We start from the raw sequence: 16,778 nt of genomic DNA, 5'->3' as shown, positions 1-16,778 counted from the left end.
AGCTTCGGTAGCATCACAAACTTTATCAATAGATTTGTAGTACACCAAGTCTCCTGGTAACAAGTGTTGTATCTTGAGATTTAATTTGTGATATCCACATTTTTGCTGTTAAAATTGGTCTTTGCCAGTCACTAATTATTTTCTATATTGTCTGAATATATGGGCAAATATCTGGTCAATGAAAATTTCTTGTGAATCAATAATCGTGCAGAAATTGACCGGTAATTGTATGCATCCAGTTTCATCTATAGTTACATTTCCGACGTTTTTATATAACAGTTGTTTTGAGAATGTTTCAGCGGATGCATCTTGGAGCATTTGATCACGCTTATAAACTTTCAGTTGTACTTTTTCAGCATTACGCTACAGTGGCGATGATTTTAAGCACGCGTTGATCTCATCAGGTTACGTTGTTGAACGCGGAATAACGGGAAGTGTTTGTCTAAAATGAACTTAAAGGAGTAACAGAGTGCCGCAAAATAGTCCGTCCTTGTTTTTTTATATCCTGTTCAACTCCCCAAGCGAATATTTGTGTACCATAGTGCATTCGTCCCAGATGATAATTTTACACTGTTTCAGCTCTGTTGCCATGGATGATTGTTCTTTTTATGTTGCAAACCGCGTCTGGGTTATTTTGAATATTTAGTAGCACTTTAAAGACTGAGTGAACTGTTCTGCCTCCATCCAAAAAAGTTGCCACAATGTCAGAAGAAGCAACAGCCAATGCGATACCATTTTGATTGTATTTTAGCAAGAATTAGCGAAATAAGGAATGTTTTATCAGTTCCACCTAGTGCATCCAAAAAGAAATTGTGGTCATAAATGGCTCTTTGTTCTTCATTCATTAGTGGGACGTTGCGAGCAACAATCGCTGCCGTTTCTTTAATATTGTATTAAAGTTCACGATTCAAGACCTACCGAATGTATCACAAAATTGATCACACTTTTCTATGAAAAATGAAAATATTTTGTTTCAAGCCTAAAAAGTAAATGAAAAACTTCAAATTTCTTATGAATTTTTTATTTCAAATATTAGAAATCTTAATATCAACTTGAATAATTGCATTTTCTATTTCAAAATAACAAATATAAACAAAAAGAAATGTTCAAAGCTTGATCGATTTTAAGTGTTTTCTTTTTCAAAAGCGTTGGATAGTTAATATTTTCTTATTCCCCCTCTAGCATCAATTACCGCTTGTATTCGATTGGGAATACTGTCAACCAAATTCTTACATATCCCTGGGCTTAAATTTTCCCACGCTATTTTTATTTTTGGCCAGAACTTTGTTAAATTTGCAGTTTCTCCTGCAATGGACCTTTTTAACACATGGCCATGTCAACATTGTGTAGCCGTGGTTTGTTAACAAATTTTGAGTGATCTTGGCAGTATGATTCGGATCTTGCTGGAAGACAATGTCCGAAGCTTTAACACCGAATTTTGCCAGCGATTCAATCGAATAACAATTCAAAATCTCAATATAAGATGACGTCATACGTCCTTGAATATTGTGTATACTTCCCACTCCTCACGCCATCATACATCCCCAGATCATAACGGATCCCCCACCGAACTTCAGAGTAGGTTTAACGTGACGAGATAGTAACTTTTCTCCTAGTGTTTTCCATACCCATACTCTTCCATTCGAGCCCAAACGGCTAAATTTGCTCTCATCCGACCAAACCACTCTCCCAGTTATCCGTTATCCAAGAAGAATATTTTCTTGAAATTTCCAGCCTCAATTTTTGGAGTCGTTTAGTAAGAAGTGTTTTTTTTTTTTACTTTGGCTCTTCCTCTTAAACCAGCGGATCTTAGTGTCCTGCGAACTGTTTCCGATGAAATGAGAATGTTTTGGTCTTAGTCCAAAGCTCGCTTGATTTGAACAGCATTTTGAAATTTGTTCATTCTTAAATCTCGAACAATTTTCCGTTCTTCGGCCGAAGACAAGATTCGCTTTGCCCAGCTTTGTTTTTCTAGGGTAAATTTTCGAGGTTTTGCCGAATTTTACTGATTGATCCTAGTGATATAGCGTCAATTTTGCAATTTTCCGGTGTGCTATTCATTTTCTCAAAAATTCTTTAACCTTCTTTTTTTTGGTTATTTAAATTGGTTTATTGTTCGATCCCATTGTAAGAAATCTGAATCAAGGAATTATAAAATGTTCACTTAACAAAACTTAGCAGAGAATTTGTATTTTGTTTATGATAAGCGTGACCAATTTTGTGATTCACTGTATATGCAAAATTTCATTGAAATTGGTTAAGCCGTTTCGGACGAGTATGGCAACTAACACTGTGACAGGAGAATTTTATATATTAGATATATTTTATATAAATTGCTTATAAGACAAGAATGTTGACTCGTAAATGTTCAAATCTTATTCATCCCGGTAAAATAAGTTGAACCTTTTAAAATCACTTTTTTAAGTGTACTGTTTAACTCCTAATGTTTTCTAATTCCTTTGAGTAATTTAATGAACTTGACCCAACCAAGGCACTTAAAGAATGTTCAATTTTTTAAGTTGTCATACTATGCATTCGTGATAGAAAAAGCCCATGACTTCGTCTATAGAAAAATTAGGTGATATTTTTCACATCTCAAGTCATCTACCAAAAATGTATGTGAAACTTTACTCAACTGACCATAAACATATTCTCACATTTGGCTTTTATTGGGTCATTATAAAACTTTCACAGCGGTTCGGCCTTTTTGTTGTGCATTTTTTGAAACTGACAGAAAGTATTTGTACCACTACTGAAAAAAAGAGGATCATAGGTCCAGTTGCAACTTAGATATTGAAACGGAATTGCAAACGTAAGGTACTACTCCAAATTCTATGACAATAATTTTGTTAAGAAAGGTGCTATTCTACTTTTTTTGCATTCATTGTAAGAATAGTCCCTGACGGTGACTGTGATAAGACCGTTTATTCGGTTAGAACGGCAAAAGTTCAGTCAGGTTAATTTTAAGAGTTTAGAACGCTTTAACATCCTTGCTTAATGTTCATCAAACTTGATAACAAAATTATAGGAATGGCTTGTCATGCTAACTTGGAACGAAGTTTTTGATAGTAGCTGCATATATTTAATTTTCTAGCAAACACTAACCAATATGCGAGTGGGAGCTAAGAGATGAGATGCACAAAGAATAGGCAAATGAAAGAGACGAAGAGTCTTAAAAGTTCATTGGGCAAATGTTTAATATAGATGTGGTTATAAAGATCAGACAAACAACAGAACCTTTATGTAGATAACTAAGTATGATAAATCCTGCATTTTCTGATTTCCCCAAAATTAAACATAGATTTTTTTTTAATGATGTTGTTACTGGTTGAGACCTAGAACCTACGGATCGTGTCAAGGTAGACTTAGTTGAACCAATCCTTGCATCAATTTATAGAAATTAGATCGTTGCACGTAATATTTCAATGGTTTTGTTGCACTTGATATTTCAATGGTTGAGTTTGGACAAAACGTCACCATCGACAGACGTAGCTTTGAGGTAGTCAAGGCTTCGTCTACCTAGGTTCGCTGTAAACGCAGAAAACAACACCAGCGCTGGGATCAAACGAAGAATAACTCTTACTTACCGCGGTTTCCTTGGGCTAAGAAAGCAATTGAGTGATAAAGTCCTCTCTCAAGGGACCAAAGTGTCACTATATAAGACCCGTATCATCCCCGTCCTGCTATACGGTGCAGAAGCATTGACTATGACAAAAGCGGATAAAAGCAACTTGTGTCGTTTCGAGTAAAAAGTTCTTCATGTGATCTACGGTCCCGTATGCCTCGAAGGGGAGTGGAGGAGAAGATAGAATGATCTGTACGGGCTGTACAGAGACGTAGACTTAGCCAGAAGGGTAAAAGTGAAACGACTAAGATGGCTGGGTCACGTAGAGCGCATGGAAACCAATGCTCCGGCCCGGAAAGTCTTCGAATCCACGCTCGTTTTTAGATTCACATTCTCGTCTTTCTGATGTGGAAAACCAACAGCAGCGCAACATAAGCTTATTGTATTCTGATTTTCACAACATTGTTTAAGTGGAGAACTATAAACCGTGTAGAATTCAATGTTGTCTACTATCGCTAAAGGGTAACCCTCTCCCAATACCAAATTCCATGGTTGGCATTATCATCGAGGAGGCTAAACAGCTTTCACTTCTAGATATCAGCATCACTGATCATCTTGCGAAAAGTAAACATATTTTTTGAACTCGCCAAAAATGCTGATAAGTGTCTTAGCTATTCTCTGATGATGAAAGAAGGGATTTACGCCTTCTGATCCGGTCATTATTTATAAAGCTTTTATTCATCCGAAACTCGAGCAAAACTTTCATATTTGGGCAGGTGCTTCAATAACTCACTTGAGTCTCTTGGATAGAATTTAACAAAGAGCTCTACAAATAATAGGCATTGTTTGTCTAACTAAAACCTTTGCAATTCTTGTCTTTCGTCCCCTAAAACAATTCAGTCAAGTAAAGAGATTCTTTTTTTTTGTACGCACTACATAAATGTGGAATACTTCACCAGCCTCAATATCCTTTCTAATCCCTTCTACTTTTAATGATTGCTTTCATTATAAGGGTACTCATAACCAAACCCTCTGAGAGCGCCCATAATATAAAGGACATTTGGTAGGAAACGTCAGCACCTTTGCACTCCTTGATAAGGAGAGCTTTGAAGCGTATTTAAGAAAAGGTCGAACATACATAATGTAGAAGAATCAGGTCGCTATAGAGTTCTTGTAACATTAGTTTACAAAAAAAATTAATGTTGTAAGTAAAGAAATTAAATTATTTTTATACACAAATGCGTTTAGTGCTTCAGGCAGCGAAGATTTAGGCATTGATAAAGTTTTTAGTATAATATAAGAAAAATCAAAGACCAAGTTTTTACAATTGATCCTTAAGCTCACCCTTACAGCTCAATCTTTCACTTAAAACATTAATTTAGAAATTATACACAATAGTAACAAGCCTATTTTTTGATACAATAACACAGCTTTATTTATGTCTTTTATTTCTTTCAAGCATTACAAACAGTTTAATAAGAAAATATAAAATTCAATATTTAGTTTCAATTAAAAATAAAGAACTCATTTCAATAGCTGTTAAAATAAATAGTTTTTTTTTTTATAAATTTAAAAGTGTTGCATTGAATGCGCATATAAATAAATTTGTCGGTGCTCTTCTACAATTTAAAAGTCTGTAGGTAGTTTGTATTATATGTATGTAGTAAGGATTCTCAAGGACGTAGACAGATAGTTATTTATTTGATAAGGAATAATACTCTTAATTAATACAAACTAGTTTTCTTCATTATTCTTAGAAACTCCTCCTGACTGACCTCTCCATCGTTGTCTAAATCGGCTTCATCGATCATTTCACGTAACTCTTCATCTGTCAGGTTCTCACCCAATTCGCGAGCGACTCGCTTCAAGTTCTTAAATGAAATCTTACCAGTGTCATCATCATCGAAAAGACGGAATGCCTTTAGAATTTCTTCCTTTGTATCCTTTTCTGCCATTTTCATGGTCATCAGTTGTAGGAAGTCAGCAAACGACAGCTTGCCACTACCGTCTTTATCGATTTCTGCAATCATGCGTTTGATTTCCTCCTTCTTTGGCTCGAAGCCCAAGGCCCGAATGGCAACTTTAAGTTCTTTTACCTCAATAAATCCCGTGGAATTTGTATCGAATAAATCAAATGCCTCCTTTACGTCAGCTTGTTGTTCTTCGGAGAGCTCAAACTTCGGTCCAGATTTCTTACGCCCTCCGACAGACGGTTGCAATGGCTTCTTGCAGTTTGTCTTTTCCATGGCGTTTGGCATTTAATTGTGACTACTTTTAATTAAGTTCTGTTTCTGCTTATTTATATTTCCAAATTAATAATATTTTGATAGTGTTGTTAATAAAATGATTTACAGTGTTTTCATGAAAATGATAATAATTGTTTGCCATGAAACTCACAGTACACAGGTGAAATCGTTAAAGCAAAGGAAGCAAGAAACCTCTGGCCTTGTTTTGTTGTTTGTTTGTGGTTTTTGGAAATTTGATTTTTCGTAACCTTGTAGTGTATACGTTCCACCCTCGAACTCCAAATATAAATTGTTTATTTTGTTGTATTTGTTTATAAGGAAGTGGACTATGATGGCGATGGGGATGAAGAACAGGCTTGCCAAACGTTTTTGATATAATATTGAAATATATTTTTTAAACAGAAAATACCACTTATATAAAAATATTTTTATTTTTTACTACAAATTGGCATGTTTTCTATGGAAAAATTTTGTAAATTAACAAAACCGGAAGAATAAATATTATTGCACATTGAAAAAGTTTTACTACTTAATTGATTTTTAGTAAATTTTTAATGAACTAGGTAATTTTTTATTCATCCTGAATGGAGAAAAGTTTTCGTATATATTGAGGGCTGGTTATAGCTATCAATAAAATCCATAAGTAACGTTTTTGAACATGTTACAGATTTATTTCTAGCAATAGATTGATGCAATAAGATGAATCCTTTATTCAAGTATTTTTTTTCAAAAAGAAACAATGCATTTAAAATTGTATTTAATTTATAAATGCATTTAAATTGTTTTAATGATGAAATTTCATTTTACACAACAGCTGACTGCAAAAAGCCAGAAAAGTTCCATTTCCTTTACTGTTGGTGTTCCAATTTTGTACTGTACCTTTCACACCATTCAAAATTTGACTGAAGAAAGCAAAAGTAAAAAAATTGTCTGAGGTACAAAAGCGAAGGTCGATGTTATGATCGAAAGAAAACATCATTTTCCTAACAAAGTGACATTTAATTGAATGACGTAAATTTGATTCCTATTAACTCTCATCAGTAAAACATTTCATAGTCCTCCTGTTCCAAATTTTACTAATGGATTTACTGATAGCTATAACCGGCCCCTTAGAACTGCAGGTTCCAAACGTATTTTAGATAGGGCCTATTATTTTCTTGGGTTTAGTTTTTTCAAGTTAAATGAGATATTTCACTGAAAAATAAATAAATACAGCAAATATTGCTCAAACAATGAGACAACATAAGACTAAATGTTTCGACTCAACTTCTTAAAAAATATCACGCGTTTAGCGAAAAAATCGCATAATATGGCAAGCCTGTTTAGAATCATGAGAATGAACCATGTGTGCGTAAAAGAAAACCGAAAATCGGTTCTTTAATCGTTGTCATTCGAGAGAATTTAAATCTTCACTTTGTTGACTCTGACATTTTAGTTCATCAAAAACTGGCCCCGTTCATAAAAATGAATTTTAAGAGACCTTAATCTGAAATTTCAGACATAAGTCGATGTGTGTTCCAGAGTTAAGAAATAGAATGCTTTAAAGAGTAATTTCACAAAGATGAACAAATTCGCCCTTCCATTTACATTATGGCACTTCCTATAAACTCTTTTTAAGAAAATGTTTGCATTCTTGATTTACTTTCTCTATCCAATTAATTTTGGTCAATACAAAACATAATAAGTCCATGGTTATTATTAGAATATCAAATTGTTTAAACGCATATCCCTTCTCAAAAGGGAAAGCGTATGACGTTAACGTTACGGTGGGGCTGCTTCGAGGTTGCTTTGAATGAAATTTATATTATTTCATCAATCCAAAGAACAAATATTTTGCTTGTTGACATTTTTTTTACAGCTGTTGAGCTGTCAGACAAAGCAAATGTTCAGATAATTGAACAAGAGCTTCCGTTTGGAGTCACATTACGTTCTTTTTCTTCCAATTGTCTAACGAAACGTGAGGTCAAAGCTCCATTGTGATGTAAACATCAGGTGAAGCCGAAGCTGAAGCATGTTTGTGATTCAGCCATAAATTATGAGAGCAAGATTTGCTAGAATTGATTACCTTATAACTGTGTTTTTCATTGATATTTTGGGTTCCATTTTTTTCTAATAATTTTCCAAATGTGTCCTTGTTCACTTATTTATAGTTATGCAAAGAATCAATGTCCTCAAAATGCAGTTCTTTGATATGGAGCTCTGAGTAATCACATCCATAACTTCGCAATTTCCTGTTTCACAAACCTGGTTCTTTTTTATGATTTTGTTTTATTTTTTTTTAATCAATTCTGTTACCATTTACTATATTTTCATCCATTAACAACTAAAGTAATTTATTAACTTCCCATAGGAAGTTATTGTAATGGGTCCGATTTGTCAAATTAAAATGTTGACATTTCACGACTTTTCAAGGTCCCTAGAACAGAAATAAAAGATTTTTAGGAAGATGTCTGTGTGTGCGAGTGTACCTACGTTCGTACGTCCGTACGTTTGCAACGATTATTTCGTATACATTTTGTCGTAGAGATAATAATGCAGAAAGATGCAGAAGGGCTCTCAAGAAAATTGTTTGGGTGGTTTTTTTTGCCATAGTAGTTAAAATAAGGTGAACATTTTGCTTTACCCCAAATATCTCACGAAGCACTGGCGCAAGAGATTTGAATTAAATTTTATTATATATTGTAACGAGATACAAAACCAATATATTTTTGAAAAAAAAAAATTAACGTTTTTTTATAAATCGAAAAAAAAAATGAAAAAAAAATTTCACCTCGGAAATTTAAAAAAAATGATTTCATTTCCAAAACAATTTTGTTCAACAAAAAAAAAACGTTTTTAACATCTGGTAAAATTTTAAGCAAAATAAAATTTACAATTTTTTTTTTATAAAAAATAATAAAAAAAAACATTACTCAAAGTTGTTAAAAATTGAATTTCGATTCAAATATCTTTTTAAAAACTTGAGATTATGGCTTCAAAATTATTTAATCTTATAATAATAATAATATTGTTTTCAACTTTCAGACAAATTAATAGGAAAATCAAATTGACAAAAAATAAAAACTTTAAAGAAAATTTAACTAAAGTTCTTAAAAATTTATTTTCGAAACAAATATCTTTTCAAAACTTTGAAATCATGGCTTTCAACGTATTTTAACTTATAAGAAATTTTGTTTTCAAAATTCGGAAACATTTTGAGAAAAATCAAATTGATAGTTTTTTTTACAGAAAATAAAAACCTACAAAAATTAACAAAAGTCGGTAAAAATTGATTTTCGACTTTAATATCTTTTCAAAACTTTGAGATATTGACTTTAAGTAAATTCAATCTTTTAAAAATATTGTGGTTAACATTCGGTAAAATTTTGAGAAAAATCAAATTGACAGTTAAAAAAAAAACTAAAACTTGGTAAAAATTTACTCCCGACTCAAATTTGAGCGTTTCAAAAATTAAAAATATTTTCTTCAAACTTTTTCATTTCGCAGAAATATTGTTTTCGAAAAAAAAATTAAATCTAAAAAAATGGAATGCAAATTTGGTAAAAATGTATGTTCTGTTCTTGATATCTCTCAAATTAATTCCATTCATCCAATTTATACAAATTTAAGAAACGCTACTAAAATTGATTAACATTTTTTTCGACTTAAAATCTATTTAACAAAACTTTTTTTAACCCAACACGAAAACCTACAAACTTTTAAGCAAGACAAATCGACAGACGTGATGAGAAGTTATCAGTGTGGGTCGCATCCCAGCTTTTGTTTTGTGTTTATATCATGGTAACGTGGAAACCAAATGTGAAGTCATAAACGTGGAAGGCATAGATAAATCAAAACGGCAAGACTTGACTTGAAAGGACAGCTTATTTGTTAAATCAAACAAAAAATAAGATGACAGGTCAAAAGCCTTCTATTATTATTGTAAAGTGGCAATAAAAATATGAAATAGAAAGTATTACGTTTTCTAGTGCCCTTAAGGTAATGATCTGGGGCCCGGTCATGTTAAACGTTCTAAACTGACCGAATTTTTTAATGATGAATAATGCAATCAGCAATTCTGAAGTTCAAAAATACCTATCAATCTCAGTAAATTATATAAAGGAGGAAAATAGTTCCACAGTTAAATATCAGGCTAATAAACAGCAATTGATGAAAATATCATTACGTGCGTTTTGTTCGCATTTCATTATAGTAAAGTGAGAAATTCCCAAAAAACCGATCCACAGTGGCCAGATTTTTGTATTTAAAAATTGGTACAACTTGAAGAAGATCTGTCAAAATAATAATAAAAACTTCAAAAAGGTGGTTTGTTCGTCGGCTACTACATTAACATTGAAGGTGTTGAAGCGAGCTTCAAGCTCGCCTCAATTTTTTATATACCTGAATCGAGTTGAGATTTATCTATTCTAAACTGAGATAAACCTTTTTTGGAAACATAGCAAAACATAAATATCTTTTCAATTGTTTTTTCTTGCATAATAAGCCCAGTTAGTCCATTTTCACTAACAAAACTAAATAATATCAACAGCAATAGATTCGTTTTTTCCGCAATGGAAAACACGCATGATTCCAAATGCAGAACTACTCAACTAACAAGGCGATCGAGATACAAATGCAATATCAATCGTACCAACATTTGAGAACGAAATCACATAATTTCCATTCGAGGCTCGTATAAATGTCAAAAGCCTATCCATAGTGAGATTCTACTCTAACTTTTATCGGTGTTATTCTCACTATGGATATTGTTTTTGTTATTCGTGTAAACCAACTTTACTATGGATAGATTTCCCAACAAAACACGGGTATTATCTATAGTAATTTCAAAAAAATTAAAGTATGTCAGTTAATTTGTGTGTTGGTTTTATTTATTAAATTCATTTTGTTTATTTCTTTTCTAAGTTTTTCCATGAAATTATAGAACTAACACGTTTATTGATTTAGTGGTTTGAAAGAATTAAAAAAATAAAACAATTTAGTTTATATGACAAAAAATCTTTTGACGTGACAAATTTGCGCGAGAAACAACAGCGCAAACTGTAGAGTTTAATTAATAACAGTGAGTCTAATGTCTATAGTTGAGTTTTCCAACAAAAAAATTTAACCGAGTGTAAGGCCTTAAACGGACTATTTAAATTGTTTTTAGCATGGTGAAATATTTAAATGAGCTTTAATTTTGATTATTGGTTAGTCCTTGTAACAATTAAGGCCAAATTTGTTCACACTTCATCATATTAAATCAAGGTTTACTCTATTGGTAATCATAGAACGTTTTTGTTCACATACATTTTAATCAAAAATTACAGATTTTTATAATCTAATTGGAAATTTCAATAATTAGCCAATTCAATTGAGGATGTAATGAGATCCTCAATTCAAGCACTAGTTTGGTAAACCTATTAATGTATGTACATATGTATGTATACCTTTTTGGTACATGGTATGGTATGGAAAGACAATCGTCTTTCACTGTCAAGAGTGGACGTAACTTATATTTTGATATTAAGCAATTCAAGAAATCCTTTTATGTCAAAAGAATTTTTAAAAAATGTAAACATTTTAAGAGAGAGTAGTACCCGTGGCATGATGGTTAATGCGTTGGACTGTCATGCATGGGGTCTTGGGTTCAATCCCTGCCTGTGCCACCTTAATTTAAAAAAAAATAATTATCGCGGGTACTGCCTCTTGCGAGGAATTGACAAATCCTTCAAGAGTAATTCTTGTCATGAAAAAGTGCTTTCTCAAATTTGCCGTTCGGATTCGGCCTTAAATTGTAGGTCCCTTCTATTCCTGACAACAGTACTCGCACACAGGAATGGTTGAGAGTTGTAAGTCACTAGGCCCTGGTTCACAACGGACTGTTGCGCCACCCCATTTTTGAAACATTTTAAGAAAAAACAATTTAGTTTATATATGAACATTTTTTATAATAATTTTAATTGGCAAACAAATTAATTAAAATCCGACTTCAAAAATTACTTTATCAGATACACCAAGTCTTTTTAAGGTTATTTAAATGCATGAAGTAGCTCTTTTTGTGCCCCAGGGCTCTTTTCTCTCTACAACACTCTCGCTTATTCAAAATCCCGATCAATTACAAACCCGCTTTTCAATATCCCGTAAAATTCCGACAACCCCGATTTTTTTTACAAAATACGTGCATTTAACTAATAACTATAGGAAGCAAATGTTTGAATGTTAAATTACTAGACTAAAATATAATAATATCGTAATTTGTTTGGTTTTTACTGTACATAAACATTCATTTTTTTTACAATCTTTAACAAACAATATGCATCCTACCGAAAATCTACCTCTAACTGCTTTACCGATATAGTTGACTTTGTTAATTAGTTTTGAGTTTATTTTTTTGATTTGTTTTACTTTACATTTTAATTTTTTGATATTTTATAATTGTTAAAGGTTGCAATAAAATAAATCGTTTAAAGTTAAACAACTAGTTTTGATTGCGAAATTGGGATAATAAAAAACTGGATTACGAAAAGCGGGATTATAATAAATCGGGATTATACAAAGCAGGATTATAAAAACGGTATTTTGAAATCGGTATTTTAGGAAACGGGAATATAAAACCGGGATTTCGAACCCAACCCATACCCCCTTGCCATTATTCATGGATGGAGTCCAACTTCGGTCGTACTGTTAAATACAGAGCTTCATTCTTTAGACGTACTAAGCGAATTTGTAGTGCCTTACCACACTATGTCTTTCCCAGCCATTGCAATATTCAGAAATCAAAACCAATGTGCCCCGACATCTCCTTTCAAACCTTCTCTCCTCTTCCTAGTGCTCAAACTATGCATCTGCATAATAAAGGTACTAATATCCGCTTGAGTGTGTGCTTATTATAAAAAAGTAATTTATAAGATTTTCCACAAGTCTCCATAAGTTGTTAGATTTCATGTTTCTCAAATCTAATAGAAATGCTGAACCATTTGCGCTAAAACGGTTTCCAACAGAAAAAACAAAACGGAATACCTATATTAAAAATTAATAGATATGTTATAAAATATAAGTGTTGAAGTTTTTAGCAGATAGTAAAAATCAAATATCGGATTTTAAATTAGCCCTAAAATTTACTCCGAAACGTGGAACTTCCTACATGTATTCAGATAAAGACTCATAACTTTTGAAAATTTACAGAAACTAAGCTAGATAATAAAATGATTCGAACTGTATCTGGAACACAAAGACAAAATACGAAAATGTCTTGTATCTTCAAAGTATTGTACATATGTTATGTATGTATGTCTCTTTTTTTGACGTACAAATATAAGTTGAAACAAATAAAAAAAGACAAAATTAAATTTTATACCGAAATAGTTATTGATTAAAGGGTTAGTTATTGGTTTACATTAGTGTTTTTCAAACTTTTACATCAAAAGAACCTTTTAGCACGAAGAAATATTTCAGGACCCCCAATCCATTGCTTTTTTTTTCCGAACCGTCGAATTTCGATAGCTCGAGCTTCGATAACTTGAATTTTGTTTAATTAAAATAATGTAGCAACAGTCTTAAGAGCTTTTCTTTCATACATTTTAACTTTGGCTTCTCGATATTTTTTACTTCTATATCTTGAATACAACTCTTTAAGGGCGGGATGAAAATGTCATCACTGCTAAATACAAAATCCATGACTTTGCAAACAAAATTAAATTTTGGTCATCATCTATTAATCAAAACGACTTAGATTCATTTTCCTTGACACAATCTTTTGTTGAAGAAGTCGGATGTGAGATAAATATCAAGGAATTTATACCTGCTATGAGAATGGTGTTAGAAAAGTTAAAAGAAGAAATTTATCATTACTCCTCAATAGAAGAGTTATCCTAGAATATTGGGCCAAGGTGGATCTTTAATCCGTTTTTAAATACAGCTGTAAATGAGTAAAAAAAATGGGAATTAAGCTCAAGGAAAGTCTGCTGGGTCTATCTGCCGATAGAATGCTGCAATTGAAATTTAAGTCTTTCAATTTGGATACCTTTTGGTTAAAAAGGAAATAAGAATATCCTGCATCAACATTAGAGGCTTTGAAGTGTTGATTCCATCTGTCACCTGTGCATTAATGTCCAAAATCAAAAGTAAGGTAGGAAATCGCTTACATTTGAAAAACGATTTAATTCTCAATGTAGCAAAAACGGATTCACGTTGGGAGAAATTGATTTCTAAAAAAAAGCGCAACCCTAGCATTAAGAAAACCTTTTTGTTAATTTGATAAAAAAGTTTATATTTATTTTTTGTTTATCTGACACAAATTAATATTTTTTTTAACTATCATTTTTTTTTAATAAACCTTTTTTAACTTTATTGGTTCGTTTAACTGCTGTATTTTCTCAACCTTTTGGAATTCCTCGTAGGTATCTTCGCGACCCCTCTTAAAATGCGCACTTGTTGAAAAACACTGGTTTACATCATTAAAACGTAACAATAAAGAACCACTGTATTTGAACCAAGGCTTGATGAAGAAATGATACACATGGTAACCGTTACATTATTCCCCTCATGTTTTTAATTTCAAATAGCTAGTTCAAATATATGTATGTACATATGTGTCTTGTAAATAACCCGACCATGCATATATTTATACAAAAATGATTGGATCACCTTTGACCCTTGCTACCCATCGGATTACTGAAGAAATCTTTCGATATACAAATTTATAAAGATTTCAATTTTTTGAAATTTCATGTCACAATAATTCTAAACTTAAATACCGTTAAACGGATAACATTTTAATTCAATTGCGTACATTACGGTATCAGCTTTGAGTTCAAAATCTATACTTATAGTACGATATTGGCAATGCATATACATATATTGTATATGTATATAGACATACATACTTAGACTTTCTTAGATGTAGAAAGTGTGATAGAAAATATTAATAGATGACGATATCGTGGCAATGAATAATGATTGAAAATGGAAATTAAGCTATTGACCTCGGTCGATTTTCAAAGTGCGATACTCGTATTGAGTATTTTTTTAATGCGTAATGCTCATCTAACTACGATCCAGACACTTGTCGTCACATCTTACATGTGCTTATTCTTATATACATATGTATATATTTATATAAATACATATGTATATCGAAGGGAAGAAACAACTGCTCTACATTGTACTTAGTTATACTTAAAACACAATGACCAATCTTCAATTAGACACATAATATAAATTGACAGACCTCCTCGCTGTGAAAAATAGCAAAATTTTGGGCTCTAATACAATCCACGTCGATAATATCTGCATGGACGCTAGTAAAAAATAATTTAGAAGGGGGCTTACCCTTTAATCTTAATATCTAAACATTTTTATTTAAGAACTGGGGAGTCATTCCGCAATTTTCAAAACAATAATCGTCAAAACGATTATCATTAACGATATCGTCAATAATTTGCTTCACGTAAATTTGTCAAGATCGTCTCGTCTATCATTTTCAGTACAAGATAACTGAAATGTCAAAATGAACTCAACGAAAAAAACGCTTGTTTGATAACTTGAAAATGTTAACAAACTTGACGCGGACATGGTGTAGACAAATATTGGATATTGTAAAAACTTGCAACAAATAGCTTTTAACCAAACTTACAAACTATTTTGTGGTGTTTATTCTTCCTGTTACTGTTTTTATTGTTTTGCCGCCGATGATGTAACTATAATTTCAACATGTACATAAGTTATTTATGTCTGGAACTATTTAGGATAATGTGCTTCGTGCAAGAGCAAAGTTTTAATAGTTACAGCAAACCGTGTGGCAAATTTATTGTTTCCAATATCTCTACAAAGGCCTCTTTTGAAAAACTTCGAAAAAACCTATAATTGTTTAAATTATTTTACGACAAGTGATAAAGAAAAACCAAAAATGCTTACATATAAGGTGGAAGAGATAGAGGTTCTGATTTATCACTTGTTTGTTTCCATAACCGTTTTCATTTTGTTTTTGTCTGAGTTTTAATTTCCATTTTGTAACAAAACTCAATTACACCGTAAAATTTTTATTTCAATTTCCTTATAGTTAGTATTTGGAAATCAATGACAGACGATACCTATTTAGCTATCGTGTAAACGCTATCGTTTTGGCGATATCACTTTGACGAAAATCGTCTTACTTGGAATGAGATTATCGTCAAAACGCTATCGTTTGACGATAATCGTTTTACGGAATGACCCCCCTGCATACTTATTTCGTCGTTCTTAGTACTAGTGGCATCAGGATTAGTGCGTGACAGTCCATGCCAGCGATTTTGGTTTTATAACTGCCTGTACCATCTAAGTTTTTTTTTTGCACGGGTACTGCCTCTTGCGAGTAATTCACAAATCCTCTAAGGGTAATTGTTGTTATGAAAAGTGCTTTCTCAAATTAGCCGTTTGGATCCGGCTTAAAACTGTATGTCCCCTCCATCTTTGACAGCACTACTAGCACACAGAAATGGTTAAGAGTTGTAAGTCCATAGGCCCTATTTCTCAACGGACTGTTACGCCGCCTAATTTATTTATTTTTTAATCGTTCTTAGTTAAAATTGTACGATAAAATATTTTCAGGTTTTTTATTCGGTCTCCATTTATGCGATGATCCGCCGACACGTCTAAAAGGAAGGATATGACATACTTCTGTTTGACTAGCTGATTCACACCACAAATCATTTAGTGAACTTAAACATCTATTGAAACACAATAATAACTGTTCACATACGTCAATCTAAAACACAAAATTAACGGTTAGTGTGGAAGTTTGGCACAATTTTTAGATATTTAAAAAAACTGATTTTACAACAAATAAAATATTTATTTGAAATTAAGTTGCACAAGTGGAAAATTTAAAAAAGTAGAACTATTCGTTCTTTAACCCTCTCTTGTTGCGCGCGTGTTTATAATTTACAGTTTCGATGCTGTAGATACTGAGCAAGCAACCTGGAGGAGAGTAGCCATAACACAAATCACCG

At 32.2% G+C, this 16,778-nt stretch overlaps 1 protein-coding gene across 1 annotated transcript; it reads right to left on the bottom strand.

The window, feature by feature from the left end:
• Window positions 1-4,972: 4,972 nt before the first annotated feature.
• LOC129949778 (uncharacterized) lies at window positions 4,973-6,036 on the bottom strand. The gene has a single exon (XM_056061424.1). It carries the CDS (start codon window positions 5,821-5,823, stop codon window positions 5,290-5,292), a length of 534 nt encoding a protein of 177 aa, XP_055917399.1. The 5' UTR covers window positions 5,824-6,036; the 3' UTR covers window positions 4,973-5,289.
• Between the last annotated feature and the right edge of the window lie 10,742 nt (window positions 6,037-16,778).

The sequence above is a fragment of the Eupeodes corollae genome, chromosome 3 (assembly GCF_945859685.1).
Source record: "Eupeodes corollae chromosome 3, idEupCoro1.1, whole genome shotgun sequence".
Lineage (NCBI taxonomy): Eukaryota > Metazoa > Arthropoda > Insecta > Diptera > Syrphidae > Eupeodes > Eupeodes corollae.
Note: the sequence above shows the minus strand (reverse complement) of the source record. Positions and strands in the feature narration are given on the sequence as shown.